Source organism: Thalia democratica, chromosome 1, assembly GCF_965202585.1.
Source record: "Thalia democratica chromosome 1, ktThaDemo2.hap1.1, whole genome shotgun sequence".
In the NCBI taxonomy this organism is placed as follows: Eukaryota; Metazoa; Chordata; class Thaliacea; order Salpida; family Salpidae; genus Thalia; species Thalia democratica.
Window position 1 is genome coordinate 46,688,661 of NC_139165.1, and position 22,331 is coordinate 46,710,991.

At 25.9% G+C, this 22,331-nt stretch overlaps 1 protein-coding gene across 1 annotated transcript; it reads right to left on the minus strand.

The window, feature by feature from the left end:
* Nucleotides 1-9,084: 9,084 nt before the first annotated feature.
* LOC145831407 (uncharacterized) lies at nucleotides 9,085-20,291 on the minus strand. The gene is made up of 18 exons (XM_082938665.1): nucleotides 20,218-20,291; nucleotides 18,380-18,492; nucleotides 17,641-17,751; nucleotides 16,978-17,088; nucleotides 16,330-16,479; nucleotides 15,865-15,953; nucleotides 15,553-15,720; nucleotides 14,200-14,362; nucleotides 13,855-14,019; nucleotides 13,353-13,520; nucleotides 13,128-13,246; nucleotides 12,292-12,438; nucleotides 12,081-12,176; nucleotides 11,696-11,870; nucleotides 11,080-11,247; nucleotides 10,644-10,881; nucleotides 9,991-10,217; nucleotides 9,085-9,658 (listed from the first exon to the last, which is right to left on the minus strand). Exons 1-18 carry the CDS (start codon nucleotides 20,235-20,237, stop codon nucleotides 9,540-9,542), a joined length of 2,547 nt encoding a protein of 848 aa, XP_082794791.1. The 5' UTR covers nucleotides 20,238-20,291; the 3' UTR covers nucleotides 9,085-9,539.
* Between the last annotated feature and the right edge of the window lie 2,040 nt (nucleotides 20,292-22,331).

Here is a 22,331-nt window from a genome sequence, read left to right on the forward strand (position 1 = left end):
TAAAATAAAAAAGTACATGAATACAATATTTGAGAAAAATAAAAATATATCAAGATAAACAGCAAATTATTAATTTAAATTTATTCATGATCAACAACAAAGTGTTTTTCTAAATAAACCAAACTACTTTAAATTGAAAATTCAAATAACACAGTTTTAGAATTTCATTTCTTACAAAATGACAACTTTTTGGTTTAGATTCTTTATATTGCTTTAATATGATAGAAAAAAGTTTGCAAGTTCAAACAAAAAGCTAAAACCAGGAGCATATATCAAAGTGTACAGATACGGGTGGCAAGTCAACGGGATTTAGTGGATGATTGATTACTCCTAGGACCTATTTCTATTTGTCTTTCTGTTGAAATTATCTCATTTTATGTTAAAGTATATTTTAATACTTCTATCATTTAATTTGAATAAACTTTAAAAAATTTAGAGACTAACTTGTTTATTTATTTAAAAAAATTACAAAACCTTAGTTGTTTTATTAGAAGAAGTTTACCAAACTTAACTATTATTTTATAAACAAATACACCCACTTCCTACCCACCATAGTCATCCTCATTGTTTTCGTACGGGTTCATTTCCACAAAGTTTATCGGCACGTACCTGCCCTTGCCCCTGCTTTTGAACAGCATTATTACGTCATCCCAGGAGTTCAGCGGGGGGTGAGCCTCGTCCAAGTGAACGGTGAACTTTCCCGTGTTGTGCTGGCGAAGTTTGAAATGACGGAATTTTCTAAAAACATTTTATACGACGTAATATTAGAAAAAAAAAAACAACTAAAAAAATTTTGCTGAATAACTTTTCGTGCTACTGTCTTTTTTAAAATGTTTATGTATTTGTTTACTCACGGTAGAAACTTTTAAGTAGCATTTTAATTAAAAAACAATCTTAAGGTGAAGATGTTCCGTTATTTGTCTTAAATTTAGTTGAATTTTCTTTTAATTTTTTTACTGCAGTATTTATATTTTTCTTCAATTTTTACTTATAGGTAAGCATTAATTAGAAAAATATTTACTACTTCTACTAATATATTGTAATACTTTTTATACTAATATTGTTGAAAAATAAATAAAGAAATTATAGAAAAATAATTATAACTTATAATTAATCAAGATAAAACTATAAATTTAAAAAGCACAGTGTACATTACTTTAGTCTAAAGCAAGGGTTAGCAAACTACGACCCGCGGGCCAAATCTAGGTGATGATATATTTTTTTTTTAAATAACTTGTGTTTAATAAAAAAATTTAAATTTTTTTATAGTTAAATTCAAAAAAGTATACAATAGGGTAAAATATATAAATTGTTTACAAATTTGATTTAAAAAAGAGTTTTTTTTATAATCTTTAAACTTACGTTAGCCTATAAAGACAGTTTTTAACAGTTAAGTCAAATATCTATTATATGCTTCCAACTTATGTTTTAAATTCTAGATATAAAATGTATTTTTAGAATACATTTCAATTAATTTTAGTGTAACAAAGCTCATGCAAAGCAACTAAACACATATCACTAGTCACACAACTAATCAAAATTGTTTGTTTTAATACTAATAAGTCACGTTGTTGATCTATTTGCAAATAAACCAAGTTCAAAATCAAACAAAACTGACAAACACGCAAATAAGGGGTGCAAGTCAAAAAGTTAAAATTGAAAACACTCTTAGATAATTGATTTATCAAAAGCTAGACTTTCTAAACTAATAACCAAAGTATACTTTCTGAATTAAGAGTTTTATAACTATAGTTATGTGCCTGGTTATCTATCCGGTTGGAAATAAGTTATTAAACAAACAAACACAAAAACACCATAACTGCACATCATTAACTTTATAAAGTAGCTTTCGAAGTTTAAAACATTTTTTGTACTGAAAATAATTTTTTTGTAGCCGAAAAAAAACTATTTCAAATGAATAAGCTTTTAATAAAGTAATAGATTTAACTTAAATTCAAAATATTGAAAACATTTACAACATCCAAATTAAAAAAAAACAGTAATGTAAACCAACCCGTTCCCTTCCATCACACTGACTGCGAAGTTCCAGTGATCATCACCCCGCTTCCTGATAAGTAAGTTGCCCCTGTGACTTTGATCGTACAGAATGCTCTCACCCTGATCACGATCTTTCGCTTCAACATTGAAGCACCTAGGGTAAAATTAATATTTGAAAACTAACAGTACAAGTATAAAAACAGTTTAATACCGTTTTCATTTTATCTAAAAGCAAATAAAACTAAACTTTTAGATGTTTAAATAGTATTTTTTCAATAAATCATTATAATGTTAAAAAAGGTTTGACTTTTATAAATTGCTAAAATATAAAACTTTTTTTTTTCTTCTTAAGCATAACCCTGGTAAAAAGTTATACTGATAAACATCTTTCAATACTTTTAACGATAACTTATACTTATATTTCGGTTTTTAACCTAATAATGTAGTGTTAATTGAGTTATACTAAATATTCGAACTCTATTTAAAAGTACCTGTTTCTTCTACGTTTTTTTTTTCTTTTTCAATAATTAAATTGATGTTTTTATGTTCAAAATTTATTTAAAGCGTAGATTTTTAATAAATATAAAATATCTTTAATAACTTAAAGCTTTTAATTAAGATACACTAAGGTGTGTTTTAGCTATTTTCAGGGCAAACATTCAAAGGTAGTGCTTATACGAGCTAAAAGTTTTTATTACAATAAACAATTTAGTTTGTCTAATTTTTGTTAATGAACAAAAGTATGAGATTAAAAAAAAAAAGTTAATTAAATTACTGTATTTAACGTATATGACTTTTATTGTTAAAAAAAAAAGTAGACAAACTTACTCTGGTAACTTTGTCAATCCAAGCAAAGGTTTTCCTTTCAAAGTAGTAGAACTTGGCTGTAATAAAAGCAATCTATTTTAGATACAACCGTTTTTTAACTAAGCATAAGTTTAAAAAAGGAAAACTGAAAAAATTGTTTTTATTAGAACCATGTGACTTTATTCGACTTTTTAACTAACAAGGCAAAAATAATTTTGCGGGGAAATACTGCAAATCAAAATGAAACAAAAAAAAATTAGTTGTAAATTACTCGACTTATAAATAAACATTTTTCTAGAACTTGAATACTACTTTACCATTGTTTTTGTTAATTTTGCTTACGATAGGTACAAAGGTACATAAGTTTTCTAAAAAATTTTCGTAATTGTTGGTTATTACACCCACAGTGTAACTTATTAAGCATGACTTAATACTTCAAAAAACTAATATTTTTTGTTATTATAAGTACTTGAACAATTCTGGGAATAACAATAAGTTAATCTTAATAAACCATTAAACCATTAACTAATTTTTAATTACAGATTAGAATCAATGCATTTATAGTATTTTTAGATCTTAGTCTCAAACAAATTGAAATATAAGTTTGTTTTTTTCAGCTTTAACTATTTAACTTAAAACTGTTTGTATATATACATATGTATACATATTATTAAGTACTTTTAATTATTAGTATACCTCTACAAAGTAGTATGAAAAAAAAAGTAATCAGTACAAACATTTACTTTTGGAGGTCTGTCTGGTGTGTCTTCATGATAACAAGGTTTTGTGTTGTGATCAAGAGTCGCGCTTTTTCGCAAGTTGTGGGGCTTTCGAGGAATTATAGGTGGTCGCAAAGTTGAACTTTTGCCTGAAGCTGGATATTCAAAAATGTTCGGTGCTGATTTACGAGGAGTAACCATAGGAACATAATCATCGTTCTAAGTATTATTTTGTTTGTAAAATTTACATACGATTATACTTATTATTAAAAAGTTTTTCTTAGCATAAAAGCATGATTAGCAAAAATAATTATTAATAATTTTTACATAAACTAAACACAGCTTTCCGAATTTTATATCAAATTATATTATACTTTTTAAATTGAATCATTTTTTAGTTTTTCTTGAGTAACAAAGTAATTAATACTGTATAATCTATAAATTTAGTTAAGCTCTTAAAGCTTCAGACAATAATATTTCAAATAAAATCATTACTTTTACCTTTGATGGTCTTGGAGGTGGTTTTTCTAAAGACGCTTGAACTTCTGCAACTTCCATATAAGACTGTAAAAAGGTAGTTTTAACTTGTTAATTTATATTTTTTTTTAATTCCTTATTTACTATTTACTAATAAAAACTTAATTTATTACATACTAAAAAATCAATTGTTTTACTATTGTTATACTTGTTTTTAGTAATTACACTAAAGCTATACAACGGAATCAAAATATTAAAAAACTATTTTAAACACAGTTATATAAACTTTATAAAACAAAAAACTAAAAATTAATACATATTTATTCAAGTTATGCTAAAATAAAATACCTTTATTGTGTTTAAATGGATAAATTTTATTAATAACAATAAAGTTTGAAACTAATTATGTATTTAATGATTTTAAATAAGAAGTTGTACTTTGAAAGACTTACTTGATCTGTGTCAATATCGATGGAAGTCGGCACTTTTCTCAGTCGTTCTATTTGAAAATTGAGTTGCTTTTCCTCACCAGGTAGTAAGTTGTCAGGAACTGCTAGCTTTGAAAATTAAACGTATTTGTATTTTTTTAATAATAGTTATTTCAATTAATAACTACTTTTTTCTGTCTACCTAATTTACCTGTATTTAAACTCTTATAGTATTTGTCTTCTTAATGAACTTCAAACATATTAGTTTGTTTATAATATTTTTAATTTCTAATTACTAAATATTAAACAAGAAAGTAGTAAGTTAATACGCTAGTTCTATTTTAAAAGTGTATCTAAATAGTAACAGTTTATTTTGTAGTTTGTATTAATGCTATAAAATTCTTGAGTTATAATAATAATAAAAATTAAATTTATTTAGTAAATTAAACTTTTTTTAATTACATTTATAAATAAGATTCATAAAGTCAATAAAAAAACGATAATTTTTTTGTTTTTAAGTAAAGGTCTAGCTAGGTTGATTTTTTTGCTTTAGATAAAGAAAAATGAGCTGAGTAGTAAACCTTTTAAGTTTAGTTAGTTAAAAATTAAGTTTCTGTTTTTAATCTTTTTAGCTACAAATACTTTGATATCTATTTATAAAGTATAAGAAAACTAAGATTTTATACAAAAGGATCTATAAGATTTATTTATAAAAGTTCACATATATAAATAATACAGTCCTGTTAAATTAAGGTTAACAAATACAACTTTTGATTTAGACCATAGTTTTCAACTAATTCAGATTTATACTTACTTTAGATGTAACGTAGAGGTATTTATACCACTTTTCCATTTCTAAATGGTCTTCTACTTTGAAACCGAAGTTGATGCTTTGGTTTTGTCTAAATTTTATAAGTTATTATTTTAGGTGGTTAACTTGGGTGAAAGATATATATAATGTTTTTTTAACTATTTATAACTACTTAATTTTTATTTCAATTCTAGCGGTTACTTCAGCTACAATTTATACTTAACCAGATGAGAACAGTTTAAAACTGATATAAAAGTAATTTATTTAAACTACTCACAGGCTTGAAAACCAAATTAGCATATCATTTTCGTACTCTTTCTTTATTTTTGTTATTGATGTTACTTTGTCCATCTCAACCATAAATTCCACCTAAATAAAAAAGTCAAACAGGTTCTGTTCAGAAGTGAAAATAGTTTATTTACTCTAACTCAATGTATAAAATTTGTTATCAGCTTTAAAAGTACTTTACTTTTTTCATTAAATTTATATCAAAACTAGTTAAACTGTTTTTTATCAAAAACCTTGTTGTTAGCGTGCACACCATTATTAGATTTGTAAAAAAGTAAACATCTGTTCAGCAAAACTGCGTAGTACTCTTTAGGGAGACTCTGTTTTATTTGTTGATTATTGTAAAATTTTATCTCTAGGTTTCATAACTAGCCCTGTAAGACATAGAACTGTAGTTAGTAATTTCTCATATATCTACCACTTGTTATTTTAGAAGTTATACAATGCACGAACTTCAATTGATTTAAAACTGTACTATAATTAGGACTAATAATAAATGTCTATAACTATTTACTTTTGTTTTATCTAATTTTTGTATTCTAAAAACTTTTGATATTAAACACTATACTTGTTAATTATAAATACTTTCTTTTGCTATCGAAACTTTAAACTCACTGCCATGTTAGACAAAAAATAAACAAGTCCTTCTTGAAGAATGTTGTCTCGTTGTGATGTACCCACCATTTTGTCCGTAATAAAACAAAAAAGCTTAAAAGGTTATATATATGAACTATATACAGTACTGTTTTTAGTAAGCTGTCAATACAAACAAGTTTTCAAAATATTTAAGCAATCTAAGTGTTGAAAAAAACTAGTTGTGCTATAATTTGAAAACTTACTAAATTTGAAAAAAAAAGTAGTATGATAATAATGAAATATTGTTTACTTTTATTACTATTTAATCTTTATATTTAAAGTTTTATAATTTATTAGAAATTATGTACGTTGTTTTTATTTTTTTAATCAATTGTTTGCTTGTTCATAAACTTTTTTTATTTTAAATGTTTTATAACCGCTTGACCATTCAATTAAAAATATATTTACATTAAAGAAAAAACTAAATAAAGTTAATCGGTTATAAAATATCTAATCTAATTTCAGTTTATTCTCGTTCTTTTTTTCTAGCTTTAAGACAAATTTAAAAGAAATTCTACTACCTGTTTTATATCTATAATAAAGATTTTTTTCTTTTTGAAATATAAATCTAAAACTTGTTTACGCTGAACGTTCAAGAAGCTGTTTAATATTTAATGATTGAGCGTGATGATAGGAGTGATTTCAAGTGTAAGCTTCTAATATTTATGTAACTCAAAAAAAGTATTCAATTTTACACAAAAAATATGATTCATATACTTAAACTTCAAACTAAACTGTAAAGTATCAAATTTATATCGCTTCGATAAAACCATTGGATTGAAATTTTGTATTGAAAAATTTATTAAAATAGCTAGAAACACAACTTATTAAAATTAATGATTAATCAAACTAAATGCTGCAAACTATTTTTTTTTCGGAAATTTTAATGGGTTGTTCCCAGAAAGTTCTTACTTATTTAGGAGCAAACATTACTCTTTAAATAATATTTTTGTACCGCAAACAAACAAGCTAACTGAGAATAATAAAACATATTTGATACAATAAAATTTAAGCTCAACACATTGAATTATTTTGTCTTACCTTTGTTCAATTTACTTTGATGTTTCAATGATTACTTTAAAGTTATAAAAATAATTTTAATAGAAAGCTACAACTTTTGGAAATTTTTAAATAACTTAAAAAACAAAAAAAAATTAACTAAATCCTACAAAAGTTTAACGTTATATTAAAAATTGAATTTTAAAAAAAATCTCTTTTTTAGTTGTTAATAAGTAACAAAAGCTTAAATACGTAAAAGCTTATTGAAAATTAAAACTCAGAACTAATTTATATTCATTTAAATACATTATTCTTTAAACTTTGTTAAATACAAACAAAACTTAATAACACGACACTTTAAACTTTAATAAAGTCTTAACTAAATACTTGTTTTTGAAATATGATTGTATTATAAAAATAATTTCTGTTTTAGATTAAATACTACACTTAAAACTAAGCAAACTCATTACTTTAGTTTAGGTATTTATAAAAATAATTTTTCTACTTAAAGAAAAAGCATGTAAACAACTACTAAGAATATTAAGATGAAAAAAATCAACTTTTAATAATTTGATATTTTTTGTTAAAGAAATTACTATAGTTTTCTATGCAACTATTTTTTGAATAATATATTTAATACTAGTTTAACTTCATAGTTGTCTTATATCAGGCAAGGTTTTAAGTTTAATATACCTTCAAAACTTCAGTAGCTTTATTTCATCATCAGTAAACACATGATTAATGTGTTATTTAAATATATCTAAAACTGTATTTTGAAAATATAATCTTAGACTTTTTTAGTCCTAAAACAAACAAACTTAAATGCTTTTAAAAAGTTGTTTTTTTTTATGCAAAAAAGTTTACAAAACTTTGTTTTGTTGTGGAGCTTCTATCAATAAAAACTGTTTTTACAAACCTTACTAAAAATTACTAAATAAAGTTTAAAATTACAAAGTTAAAATTTGTTGTTTTTAATCTTTAAAGTATTTAAAATAATATTCAAAAAATAGTTGCATAGAAAACTATAGTAATTTCTTTAAGATAAAACATCAAATTATTATATTGTTTGTTTTTTTTCGGACTTAAAATCTAAGATAACATTTTCAAAATAGTATTGTTTGACTATTTTATACCAATAAATAATTTAATTTTTCTATGTATTTAAACAATAGCATTTTTTTAGTCTTTTTACTATTTTATACAAATATATGATATAATTTTTCTATGTATTTAAACAACAACATTTAGAGCGAGATAAACAAAAACTACACATTCAAAATAATTTAAACAGGTTTTACTACTGGCTCATTTTATTAAAGAAGTATATAGTATTATAATAAAGTTAAAGTTTTCTTTTTTACGTCATTTTAATTGCAACTTCATAACACAAAAACAATTTTTTTTTTAATTGTGTATGAATTAGTATAACTGAAACGAAACAAAAATCTCAGTAAGTTTTTTTTCATATAAATCGAGTGTTGAGATTTACAAAAAAAAATGTATAATAAGATTAAAAATAAATCAATAATTATGAAATTCCTTGCCATTCCACTTAAAAACTATAAAATTTTACCTTTATAAAAATTTTACATATAAAAAAACAGCAATATAAAAACCTGTGTAACAATATTCTTATTTAACGATTAACTTTTAAACAATTTTAAGTTGAAACATACGAATAACAATAACAATGAAAAATGAAAGTAAGTAATAAAGCAGCTTTAAATAAATATCTTAAAAACTTAGGAAATTTTCTTAAATATAGTAGTTATTTTAAATTACAATCAAACACCAACATAGTTTCAACCAATAGTTTCGTTTTAAAGTTTTTTTTTAATTCAGTTTTAAGGTCAAATTAAAGCACTTTTGCAAATAAATGAATAATTAAAGTCAGAAATTATATAAAATTTACTGCTGTTACAATAATAAAAATATAGTTTGATTTAAACCTTGTTTAATTTTAGTAATATTTTATAAGCTGCCTCAAGTTAGTTTTATTTAAGATAAAAAATAAATTTAAGTCATATAAAACCTTAGTATTTGTTTTAAAACGGACACTATAGTTTATTGTATTACTTAAGGAAATTGTATCACAATGTGACAATTCATTTCTATAGGGTACTATTTTAATGCAGACATTTTAAAAGGTATAAAAATAAGGGTAAAATAAACCTTTTTAGATTTAATGCTTTATTGTTGTTTAATTTAGACCCTTAAGTATAAAAATAAAAAATTATAACTAATAATTGTAAATACATTTCATTAAACTCTTAAAGGAAACAGCATTGTAAAACAAATGGTTTGTGGGTCATTATTTTATACGAAGCGCTAATTTTTTTCTTTAATAGTTAAAAGCATTTTTAAAGTTCTAAAAGTTTAACACTTTCTGCATGTTTTTCTGCAGTACTTCTGTAGATAATTAGTGGAACAGTACTCTATGAATTTTCTGCAATATTGTGAGAAAACTTCATCCGCACACAGTTTATCACTTGAATCTGTAAATTATTTAATTTTTTTAGATACTTTAATTATTTTTTTTTTCAAAGTCAAGATAAGCTTAATTCATAGTTTATTTACATGTCGATTAGCTAAAGTATGAAATATTAATCAAAATGACAAACTTTGGAACATCAAGCAATAATTTTTTCGATCTACGAATACTTTTAACTAAGTTTGAGTTAGAAAAGTTAAAATGGAACAGTTTTTGATATTAAATCGTTTAATTGCTTAGTTATTAAACACAAGGGCTTTACTTTTACTAACTATAATTTTTATGGTATAAAAATTTAGTTCAAATATATTTATTTTATAAAAAGCTCTCACAAACCTTCAAAATCTTCACAACAAGTTTTAGCGCAGTTTTGTTGCATGTAAGTGTAATACTGGCTTGAAGCTTGGCAGAATCCAAGCGATTTGTAGGATGCGCACGAAGAAATCGAATCTTCTTTCGAGTCACAATTTGAAGAAGTTGAGCATTCTTCCAGGTTGCATTGTTCACTTTCAGCAGTAGATCCAACACAACCATCTTCTCCAACGTTACCGTACTGACAGTATCTGTTTGAAATTGAAAACTGCGTTTCAGTTGTGTAAAACTAGTTTTGTATACAGTCATTCAATACAAATTTTCAAGCTATGCTTATTTGACTTTTAAAAAAAGCATACTGTTATAGTAAAAAAAAGTTAAAATTTTTGTCATTCATAAATATCACTTTCTCTAATAGGATTTAATTTGTAAATATTTAAATTATATTACTAATATTCCTTTATTTTTATTTTTAAAACAAGTTAGTTAGTTACAAAAAAATATTATGATTATATAAAAACTGTTTTTAATCCTAAAACGTATATATCAAGTGTTTCATATAATTTTGATGAAATACACAATATATTTAATCAGATTTTAGACGTGGTTTAAAAGAATCAACAAATATATAAGACTAAAGAGTATCAAAATTAACTAAATTATAAAACTTAATTTACCTGTTCCTACTTTTAGTACCATCGCCACAAGTTACGCTGCACGCCGAGTATTCGGACCAAGGCGACCAGGAAGGACAAGGTTCTGTTGACACACACTTTTCAAATTTTTCACTTTCTCCCTCGTCGCAGCCGTCATCTCCCTTCTCTCCATTCACGCAGGTACGAGTGTACAATTGCACCCCTTCGTTTATTCCACAGGTAACACTGCATTGACCAGAAATTACCCATTCACCCCAATCTGAAAATTTATTTGAATATTTTTTTTTCTAGAATACTGAAATAGAATACATTAAGTATTTCATGCTATGTTTTAGCAAACAATTAAAATAGAGCATCAAAAGGTAATTTATTCAAATTTAATTCGGTTGTTTGATACGTATTAAGTATGCTATTGCTGTGATTGGTAGAGGATGAAAGTATAAAAATTGAAACTAACATGGACAAATTTGATCTGCACAAATTCTGCTCTTTTTGTCATTACCAAGGCAACCGTCTTCACCCTGGTTGCCACCGACACAAGTTCTGAATGATGTTTGAACTCCTCCTCCACATGAAGTTGTACATGCGCTCCAATCACTCCATAAAGTCCAAGCAGGACACGATTCTGGTTTAAAAGTTTTTTTTTTTTATTTTTTTAATGCTGCGGAAAATTTTTACTTTATTACTAAAGTACATTTTTGTTCAACAATAAAAAAACTGTTTAGAAAACAAATAAAAAATAAAGTATTTTCTAAAAATTGTTTAAATTTTACAAAAGCAAAGTTTCAGAAACTTTCTAGCAAAATTGATAAATTCGATTTAATACATACTATTTTATACTAATTTAGAAGAAGAACTACTTTTCAATAATAAAACAGTAGTAAAAATATTTTTGAATTTTTTTTTTCCGTTATAACTAATTATATTTACATAAGCAAGTTTCTATCGCATATATAACTCTTATCATATACAGCTTTCTAAAATATATAACAGCTTTACATAAATAATTTAAGTAGTGACTCTTAAATATTTTTGCTAATACTAGTTTTAAAATAGGCAAAAAAGTTGCATACGTTGGTTGCAACTTTCTTTTTCAATTCTTTCACCCGGACATTCATCCCCAAACAATTTAGCAGTTTCTAGGCTGCATTTCCTCGTCCTTGACCTTTCACCTCCTCCGCAAGAAACACTGCAGGCGGAATATTCCGACCAAGCTGACCAAGTTCTACACTGTTGCGAGTTGCATACCTAAAATTATTTTGTTACTAGAATTTGCTTGCTTTTTTATCAATAAAATTAAAGTTATAGTGCAAAGTAATTTGTTATCATACATTAATTTATTTGCTTCCCATTGTGAAGTTTTTTTTTAAATAATCACTACAACTCATACTCTCATTTTAGGAATTTTATTAAAGCTTATATTTAAAGTTCAACAAGATATTTTTATTCTTTACAAACCCTGACACTGATTCCATTACTCTGAGTTCCTCCTCCGCACGTGACGCTGCACGAGCTCCATGTAGCCTCGCAATCCTTCATTTTGCATGCTTCAGTCTGTCAATAGTACATTTTTTATCATTGTTTATTTTTAGTAATTAGTTTTAGAATTAACTGAAGATATTTTAACTTTATTATCACTAACGCATTAAATACTTCTATTTTAACCTACCGTGGAGTTTTTTCCTTCACAAACGACGCTGCTGCCCTCTATGACGTCACAAACGCGGAACCCGGTGCGAGTAGACTCCCCGCAAGTGGCAGCGCACGCGCTCCACATCCAGTTGCTCCAGGTCGGGCAAGGCTCCACGTTGCAATCCTGATTTGTTGGTTACTATTTTTTGCATCGTAAAATTTTGTTTTTGCAAGCTTTTTGTTAGGGAAAAACACTGTATGCTACTACTCTTGTTATACATTTTTTCATAGTATATGCTTGACACTTATTTTCAAACATTCAAAAAATGTTTTCTCTCTTTATTTATCATTTATTTATTATTTTTTTGTACATGAGCGTCGAAAAAGTTTAACAAGTCTCTTGCATATGTGTATGATAACTACTAGCAGTTTTCAAATTATAAACAGTTTGATGATTAAAGAATGTTTAAGTTGAGGTAATACTTTTGTTTAATTTTTAGCTCAACATAAAATTGTTTAAAAATATAACAAAAAATAATATAAAGAACTTATTAACAATTAAAAAGTTTAATGTCTTAAATATATTTTTAGCTCTAACTCTTTATTTCACATTATTTTTTTCATATTGTTAGGTGTGTTCTTAATTAGTAAAATATAATAACTGGACGTATTTTGTAAAAAGTAATTTAAGTCAACTACAAGTTTTTTTTTCGTTGTTAAGGAAAATATATATAAACAATTAGTATATTTTATTCAAATTTAATCTAAATAAGTTTCAAGTGTTTTTTTTTATTTCATATGTGTTTTAGCGCTCTTTTTAAACTCAAAAGTAGATAACTTAGTACAAGTACTTTTCACTCGATTAATACATACTTCAAATTTAACATTTTCTCCCGGGCACGAGTCACCACCGATGCAAGTTCGAACTTTCTTTTGCTCCCCCTTTCCACACTCCTTGCTGCAATTTCCTTCTGAAGCCCAGCTACTCCAAACTGATGAAAACTTTTTTTTAAACTGTTGTAGCTTCATTTAACAATAAGTTCAAATAAGCTCTATTACTACAATTACAGTCGAAAGCTGTTTTAAAGTGTTGCTTACATGGTTTGTTTCCTATTGTTGAATGTATCCAATCTTCATAGTTAGTAACGTTCGTATAAACACCGTATAACTGAGCATTGGCGCATCCCTTTCCGAATGAAGTTATTCCGGCGAGATACCAGTTGCAAGAATTCTCGCGTTGGCAAACCAATGGACCTCCAGAGTCACCTGTGAGAATGAAATTGGTTTTAAAAAACTAACCTTTTGAATGTTATGTTATGTTATACTTTTTTGATCTATAAATCTTTAACCAAAATTTTTTTCAACAAACGCTTAATTTCGCATTAATTTCGAAAGCCTCTTTTAGTGATAAATAAAATCTTAAACAAGTTAGAAATGGGCCAATCAAAAAATATTATGTATGTAATGAAAATATGAAAATTTGTGAATAAATGAGTCTTATGAAAATAATTTTATTTAGTGTTTGTTTAAATTTAAAGTTTTCAATCCGTTTTTAAAAGTATATAAAACTTTTAGATATTGATGAATTTACAAAACATACCTTGGCAAGCGTCCTTTCCACCCTCGTCGTAACCGGCGCACACCATCGAACCCTGGTTGTCGATCTCGTAGCTGACCTTGGACGCGTAATTCCTCTTACACTTCTCGATGTCTTGGATCGGCACGTCCACCTCCTGCAGCTGGTCCGAAGCCTGTCCTTGGAACGCTGCGTTAAATTAATAAAATTTAAACGCCTAATTTCAGATAAGTGCACTCAAGAAAATGTGTTTTAGCCTTTAAAGCTTAGTTTATTTCATTTTATTGATAATGGGAGTTTAACTTTGTGCTTTAAAACTTCTAGATTTTTTTCAACAGTTCAGTTGCTTATTTATAAACTAAATCTCACATGTTGTTCCGAATCCCGTGGCAATGCATTTCGTTCCAACTTTGGGAACTTCCCCGTTTGGAAGGCAAATCGGTTTAATGAGGTCGCTTTCCGTGGGGGTGTAATCCATCTCAATCACCGCAATGTCGTGGTACGGAAAGTTATAGTCCGGATGGATGGTTTTCTGTTTATTGATATCATTTACAACACCAACACTCTGGTAATAAAATGCTATTGTTTCAGAGATAGTTTTTTTATTTATATAGTCTGAAGTAACAAAAATTGGATAGCTGTCAAACTTGCACGAACGTACAAAATTGCACGAGAGGACAAAATTACACGAAGATAAAATTGCACGAAGACACTTTTGCACGAGCAGACAACTTTGCACGGAGAAACTTTTGTACGCATTGAATATTTTATTTTATTTATTTGTTTTTTTTTAGTACTTTTTTACTTTTACTATCACCATTACCCCTTACCCTCGTTCGGTAACTTATTTATTTATTTTAATTTATTTTTTTAACAATCACTGTTACCCCTAACCCTTACCCTCGGTCAGTATCTTTTTTTGTTTTTTTATTAATTTGTCTTTTTTTTTTCCCATTTTTTGTATTTTTTTTTTTCTGATTTTTATATATATATATTTTTTTACTCTGGTGTAAAAATTACCATCCGTGCAAAGTTGACCTTTAGTGCAAAAGTGTCTTCGTGCAATTTCGTCCCCTCGTGAAAATTTGTCTTCGTTCAAAAGTATCTTCGTGCAATTTTATGCCATCGTGCAATTTTGTAACCTCGTGCAATTTTGTATTCGTGCATTTTTGACCCGTTCCCAAAAAAATAGTTGTTAAACAAGTGAACGTATAATATTTATAATTAGCTAGGCGGTTTTTAACAAAAAAAAGCTTCATTTTAGACTTTAAAAATTTAAGTTTTGATAAAACATTTTTTTTTCAAATATCCTTTAACGGCAAGATTAATATTGGTCGAATACTTAGTTCTCACAAACTGAATTTATTTTTTTTTACCTTTTTTGGAAAAGTATAATTTGTTACAAAAAACTTGTCCTTTAATTAAATTTAAACCGTTTGATTTATCTGTTAACTAAAAAAATTATAATTCAGGTTGTTTCTTTGTATACAACTAAGCGTAAAAACGTAGTAGTTAGCAATTAACAAATCTTAAATTAACACATTAAAGTTTCACACTTTTATACATTCTACGCAAAGCTAAACATGAATTACAGGCTCTTGTCAGGACAGTAGAAATAACTTCGTTTATAAATAGCTAACTTCAAATAAAAAAATTAAAATAAAAGGAGATTGGCATTAAGCTTTTTTATCTACTACATTGAAAAAAAAACTACATAGAAACCTTTATCACTTTAAACTGCTGTACATGAACGTTGTTCTTTTTCATGTTGTTAACTCCGAGGAAGATGTTATCCGGATCTCCGTTATCGAAGCAGTGAGCTGCAGTGATGATGATCTTTCCACCGAAGTAAACACCTCCGCAGAAGTCCTCCCCAAACGTAATGATCGCCTGGAAAGTTAAACAAAGTGAAGAAGTTTTTAAGAAGTAGGCTTAGTTTAAATTAAGTCTATTAATAATTGAAACATAGCTTGTGCTTTTCTTATTGTTATGGATGCTATGGTATAAAATGATATAATATTATAGTATGATAACCTGCCAGGGCCAGGCAGAAATTTTCGCGTCTTCCCCTCCGACTATCCTCGCGGGAATGTTGTAACTGTTCAGCCCGCACTGTTTGCTCTCTGTTATTTTAAATGTTCACTTTACTTGCTTTAAAGAAACAACTTAGTCTAAGTTCCTATCTCATTTATTACTTCTATTAATTAAAACCAGTCAAAAAAAACTTGAAAGACGCATAAAGTGCAATTTGTAGCTAAAATAGTTTGTTTAAGCTTTTTTTTAATATATAAGACGTTTTTTCAATTTTTTTTTAAAGTGACCTTTAGTCGTAATGTCAAAAACTTTAGTTGCTCACTCAAATGTAATTTATAATTTACTAATAACACTTTTTTAATAATTTCCAAGACACAGTGGTTGTATTATACTTTTCACAATTAATGTTTGGTCTGCGAAGTTTTTTTTCAGTGACACAACTCTTTAAAAGACACAAAACCTAACCGTCAGTCTTGCAGCAATTTTGGTTGTCTCGTTTGTAAAACGCGAAGTACCCCTTCTTGCACGCGGTGCACGCGTAAGATCCGAGCTGGTTCGTGCATGTTGGTTCCCTCCAGTTGTCACAAATGCCGTCTTGCTCACACTCGTTTATGTCTTGAAATATTGATATGTTTGCATCAATAATGTAATTAGTCTATTTTTTTTTTCACTTAAGTCCTAAGTCAATAAAAAAAAGTTGTTCGGTAATAGTATTAATAAATCAAGAAAGAGAATGCGAATAATTTTATATGACTGTCTAGAACAGGCGTCGGCAAACTTCAGCCAGTGATTTACTTTTTTGCTTAACAAACATACTTTTTTTCAAACATAAGAAAACTATTTTTTTTAAGTAAAAACTTATAAATAGGCTCTTATACTAATAATTAGTAGTAGCAAAGTGCCATATTATTGCATACTACATAATGTTTTTAGTTTAAAAATATTTTCAATTTGAATAATACAACTGTTTCAAATAACTTCGGCCCGTTAAAAAAAATTACTCGATACGCGAGCAACTTTTCATCAAGAAAAATAGATTTACTACTTATAAAAGCTTTTTGACTCCTGATTTAAAACATTTGATATAATTAAAGATTTTAAAAACTTACTCACCGACACATTCACCATTTTCATTTTTGGAAAATCCTTTAAAACATTCACATGACGCTTTTGTTTTGTCTTCATTTAGTACGCAGATATTTTTGCATTTTAACTTTTGACAAACTATAAAAATATTCAATTTTAATTTATTACAAAACTTGATACATTAAGTTAAAAAAAATAAAGAAGTTTTAAATTTTTTACAATATCTATAAAGTATACATGCTGTTAAACTAGTTTTTTAGATTTTTAAGCTGTTTATTAATATTCCCATACAACTACAATTGCTTAAAGCTGCCTAAAAAGCTCAGTAAATTTTGTTTAAGATATCAAAAAAGTAGCACAAAGTCCCTAAAAACTATGACAAGTGTTTGTAGGCTTTAGTTTTTGTATATTTACAAAGCTTTTGTTAGAACTAGCAGTAATTAACAATACATGTCTAAGACAATATATATCTTAAAGTTTTCTTATTTTTGTTTTCCGATCTTCAAATACAAGTTTTAAATTAGCTTATTTTCTGTTTACGCCCTTTATATCAATTTGAAGCTTTCTAATTAAAATATTTAGTCTGTTTTAGCAACTGTTTTAAGCTAAGTATTTATCAAGAACTCATGATACAAACTAAATCATTTTTTAAAGTAGCAAACTTGTGTAAATAAAAATTAATTTACTTACGTTCATTACTGTTATCGCAAAATCCACAGGTTTTTCGGCAGTAATCTCCGACTTTCGAGCACAAAGACTTAATACTACCACAAAAATCATAACAGTCAGTACAACCCGTATCTAAAAATAAGATACTTATAAAAATTATGTTTAGAAGTAGTATTTGTAAATTGTGTTTATTGTGTTTTAATTGTATTATTTATTTAGTTCAAGTAAGTAAGTGGTTTGTAACTCTACGACTGAGAGATATTTCTATATTTCAGGTCCTTAGACAATTTTAATGATCGTCGATTTGTTTTGGTGAATTATAAACTATATAATTTATACTGTGCTTAGAAATAGATAATTTTTATAACGGTATTAAACTATAAATTAATTTTACGTACAATATGCAGTAATGTCTAATCATTTATAATTCATTGTTGTTCATTTCGCGTACAAAACGTTTACTTCAAATGTTGTTCATATTACAAGTTTAAAAAAAAGTTTTGTTTAATTTGGTTTAAAACTAAGTACTTTAGTTTTATTTTGCTTAAAACAGTTCTTTCAGTTTAGTTTATATTTACGTGTAAAACGAACAACTTTGATAAAATATTAAATTTATGGAAATGTATAAGAACCTAATTTTTTTTAAGAAGTTTCCTACAAACTTAAAGATATTGTAGTATTTGTTTTGCAATAATTATTACTAAACTATTCAGATTTTTTGTTTACAATCTAAGAAAAAATAAATAAATATATTAATTACATAAGCAGGGTCGTTTTTCTCCAAATTTCACATCTACGTCTCCACCGCCAAAGAGCTGATAAATTGATTGAGAATGTGTGAAGTCAAAGCTCAGCAAAAGTATTACTGGTAATCTGTTTGGATAGTATTCAGTATAAATCAACTAAAAGTATTACTACAAATTTTATCTATAGAAGCATATCCTTAATATTTAAACTGTTATTTTGATGGTTGATACCATGCCAGTGATACTCTGAAACTTTTATATCACAGACAACTGATGTAAACCAAGTAGAATTACCAGAAAAACCAAGAACAAACAGCTAACAATCAATCTATTACAATTTTTAACTTTATATAAAATAATTACCTTTTAATATATTTTAAGACTACTTACCGGAGAGTTTTTGTATAACTTCAGCACATCTGCAACAAACAAAGCAAAATCGATAGAAAATAGTTTGGAATAGAAAAATAGAATATATCTCACCTAGACTTTTATGCGACTAACATGACAGTTTAAATTGGAAAAGCGCATGAACAAAGTAAAGTGACCTAAATGGATGCCCATTAACAACTTAGCTTTTAGTTCATAAAAAACCTAACAATCTAATACTTTTAATTAGCTTAACTTTAATTCAACAAAGATTTAATGCTAAAATCTGCATAAAGCCTTATTAATAGAATTAAAGTTTAGAAAACATTTAATCGTTTTACACACCTACATATTGATTATATTTGTTCGTTACGCAATACAGTTCTACAAAATTTCGAATTGATCTTTAAAAAACCAGCTATAATAGATTTAAAAATAGATAAACCATAGTGAACCAACAAACAAACAATTCACTTCTTTACGCTTGACGAACATAATTGATTGTCTCTTTTTTTTTTCTTTTTATAAATGTTATTGGTGTATTAACAACAAAACAATTATTCTGTAACTTTTATTTCCATTACTTATAATTGCTTATCAAACTACAATTTAGAACTATAAATTTTAGATAAATACTACATTTACTGACAAGGTTTTTAGTTTTTATGCATTTGAATAGAAAGTTAATTTATGAACTTGATCTATACTTATAGTGTATCTGTATCTACTATTTACGTTAAACAATACATTGTTATTTTTAAACTAGTTTTAAATGTAGAAATGTCTTTCTGAATTTATAGATTATGCGTAGACTTTTTCAAACAGTTAAACTCACAAAGATTATCGTGTAGACTCATAAAAATAAAATAAAAAGGTTAAGATTAAAAGTGGTATAAGTTAAAACGATTGATAAGAAATTTAAAACAGAAATCAAAAACTTTATACCTAAATATATTCAAAAACTTTTGAAAGGTTAAAAATTATAATCTTAATAAAAATATTGTAGAACTATAAACGTATCATAAAAAAGATATAATTTTTTTAAGTTTTATTTTAATAAAAACGTAAAAAATAGTTTCAATACCGTTTTACATATCACTTTATATTAAAAATCAACACACAATACTAAAATAAAAGATATTAAAAATGTATATAAAGTTCAAATTCTGTTATTACTACAAATAAAAATAACGACGTTAAAGTATATTATAGTTTAAGTCTTATCAGAAACAAAAAATTCAATTGGTTACAATGTCATAATTTATCATCGTTTATGATTTTGTAAAACTTTTAACTATACATTAAACTAATTAAATATTTAAAACTTGCTCAATTAATAAAATTTTTATTATGCAATTTTTTTTTCTTAATTTTGCTAGTTTAGATTATTAAACGAATTGTTTTTAAAGTAATAACCTTTAAATTTGAAAATTCTCAAGCGATCAGATAAAGAAAAATCAAAATGAATTAAAACAAAACTAACATTAAACATATTTTCTTCATTCTGCGAAGATCTTTTTTCTACTAAAAACAAAACAAAATTTTATGAATCTGCAATAAAAATTGCTATGTTCGATCAGTTATATATTGTGATTTTATACTTTTTTTATTTTTATGTTCTCATTACTAAAAAATTGCCAACGGCTATGCCAGGAATGAAAACTTATTATGACGTAATAATAAAGTCGTTTTCATGTATACATTTAGTTTTAACTATAAACTGAGTTATATAGATCATACATTGCAATTTTTTCAATACTAACTCCTTAATTATTTTAAAACAAAAAAAAATATTTATAATTTCTAGCTAACAAAAAAAAATTTAAGTAAGTAACTTATTTGTAAATTTTTTAAAGCATGTATGTTTTTTTTACAGGATGCTATAAAAACATTAATTAATAGTTAGCGAAAATCAACAAACTAATTATTTATTAGAATAAGTTAATTTGAACAACATTTAAGTAAATAAGTTTGTAGAACTGAAGCAATATTTCTGTAACAAAAAGTTGAAGTTTTTGCTAAATTTGTTTAACACTTTCGAGCAATTTTGTTCTCTCAAGAAAGTTTTTGTAACAAAAAGTTAGTAGAAGCGTACAAATTATTTATTTAATTACAGTTATCAAGTAACTTTGATACTTTTTGAAAATATTAAACCGTTTTAACTCTAAAACTTTAAAAACACGGCTTTTTACTAATTATTTTTAATTCTAATTTTTTTCCTTTTTATTGCATTTTTAATTTATTTTAGCTGTATAAACGGTAGTTTTACTATTTTTCAAATTTTATGTTCTTTATCTGATGTTAAAATTTCTTGAGAGAGAACTAGAAATTAGCTTATATTTCTCTAGATAAAAATTGTATAAAAGTTTGTTTTAAAAGCGAAATGAAATTATTTCTTGTACGAATACTGATTTTGAAAAGTGTCTCTATTACAAAATCAGGCAACTACTCAGTTTCACCGATGAACGGATTATCAAACTGCGGTTCTGCAATAAAGGATCAGCGGTGAAACTGAGTAACTGCCTGATTTTGTAATATTTTTTTTCTGTATATAAATATTTTAGTTGAATTTGTTCCTGTGTGAAATCTGTTATAACCAATTATTTAAAATACTGTTCATTTTCTCTTCTTTTTTTTATTCAAGGAGAATACAAAATTTGAACAGCCTCGTATACTGTATGTAATAAAAAACTTGATAATAACTCAAATATATTATTATACTAATACTCTACTTAATTAAAACTATGTACCTTCTTGTAATTTTATATAATAAACTAGTTTACAAAACTTTGATTTAAAGTATAGGTGATACTTTAAGATTCTTTTATAAAGTAGTTAAACATACTAACTTTTTTTTATTACTGATTAGACAAAGATAATGATAAAAAACTAGCTAAAAATAAGCTAATTTTAAACTCTTTACTAACAATCGTATTATAAAACTGAGTTTAAAATCAATTTTTGTTTATTGTTATACAAAAAAAAAACTATTATTGCACTTCTAATTTAAACAATAAACCATAGCATATAAAGTACTCTTAGCAAAATAAAATATTTGCAGTTGATTTGTTTTTTGTTACTAAAATTAGATTAATCTTTTATTTTTTGTTTTAAATTAAACATTACTTCTATTCCTTAAGCTGTGTTAGTACCAAGTTCTAACATATGTTTTAAAATATAAGTACTCGTTATAATTTATTTTAAATTAAAAGCTTATAGAAGAGATAGTTATTTTTCTTACAACTGTGAAGTTTTTGTGAGAAAGTTTTAATCCAAAAAACGAAGTATGTCTAACAGCATGAAAAAGTGAGAAATTTTTTCAACTTAAATTAATTACACGTACTTATCACAAGAATTCCGAACGTGTATTGACTTCTGAAAATCATTAAAAATTTTAGTTTTTTTTTGCTTTTAAAAAATGTTTAAAGAATTTTTTTTATTACATATTCTAATTTTAAATTCTGTATAAAACATTGTACTTTTTTGGAAACGTTTAAACTTTTTACAAAAAAATATTAGTTTACTTTAATTTTTTACTTACTAAGCTACAAAAAAAGTACGATAGTATTTTAAAACCTATTCAATTCGATTTTCCAA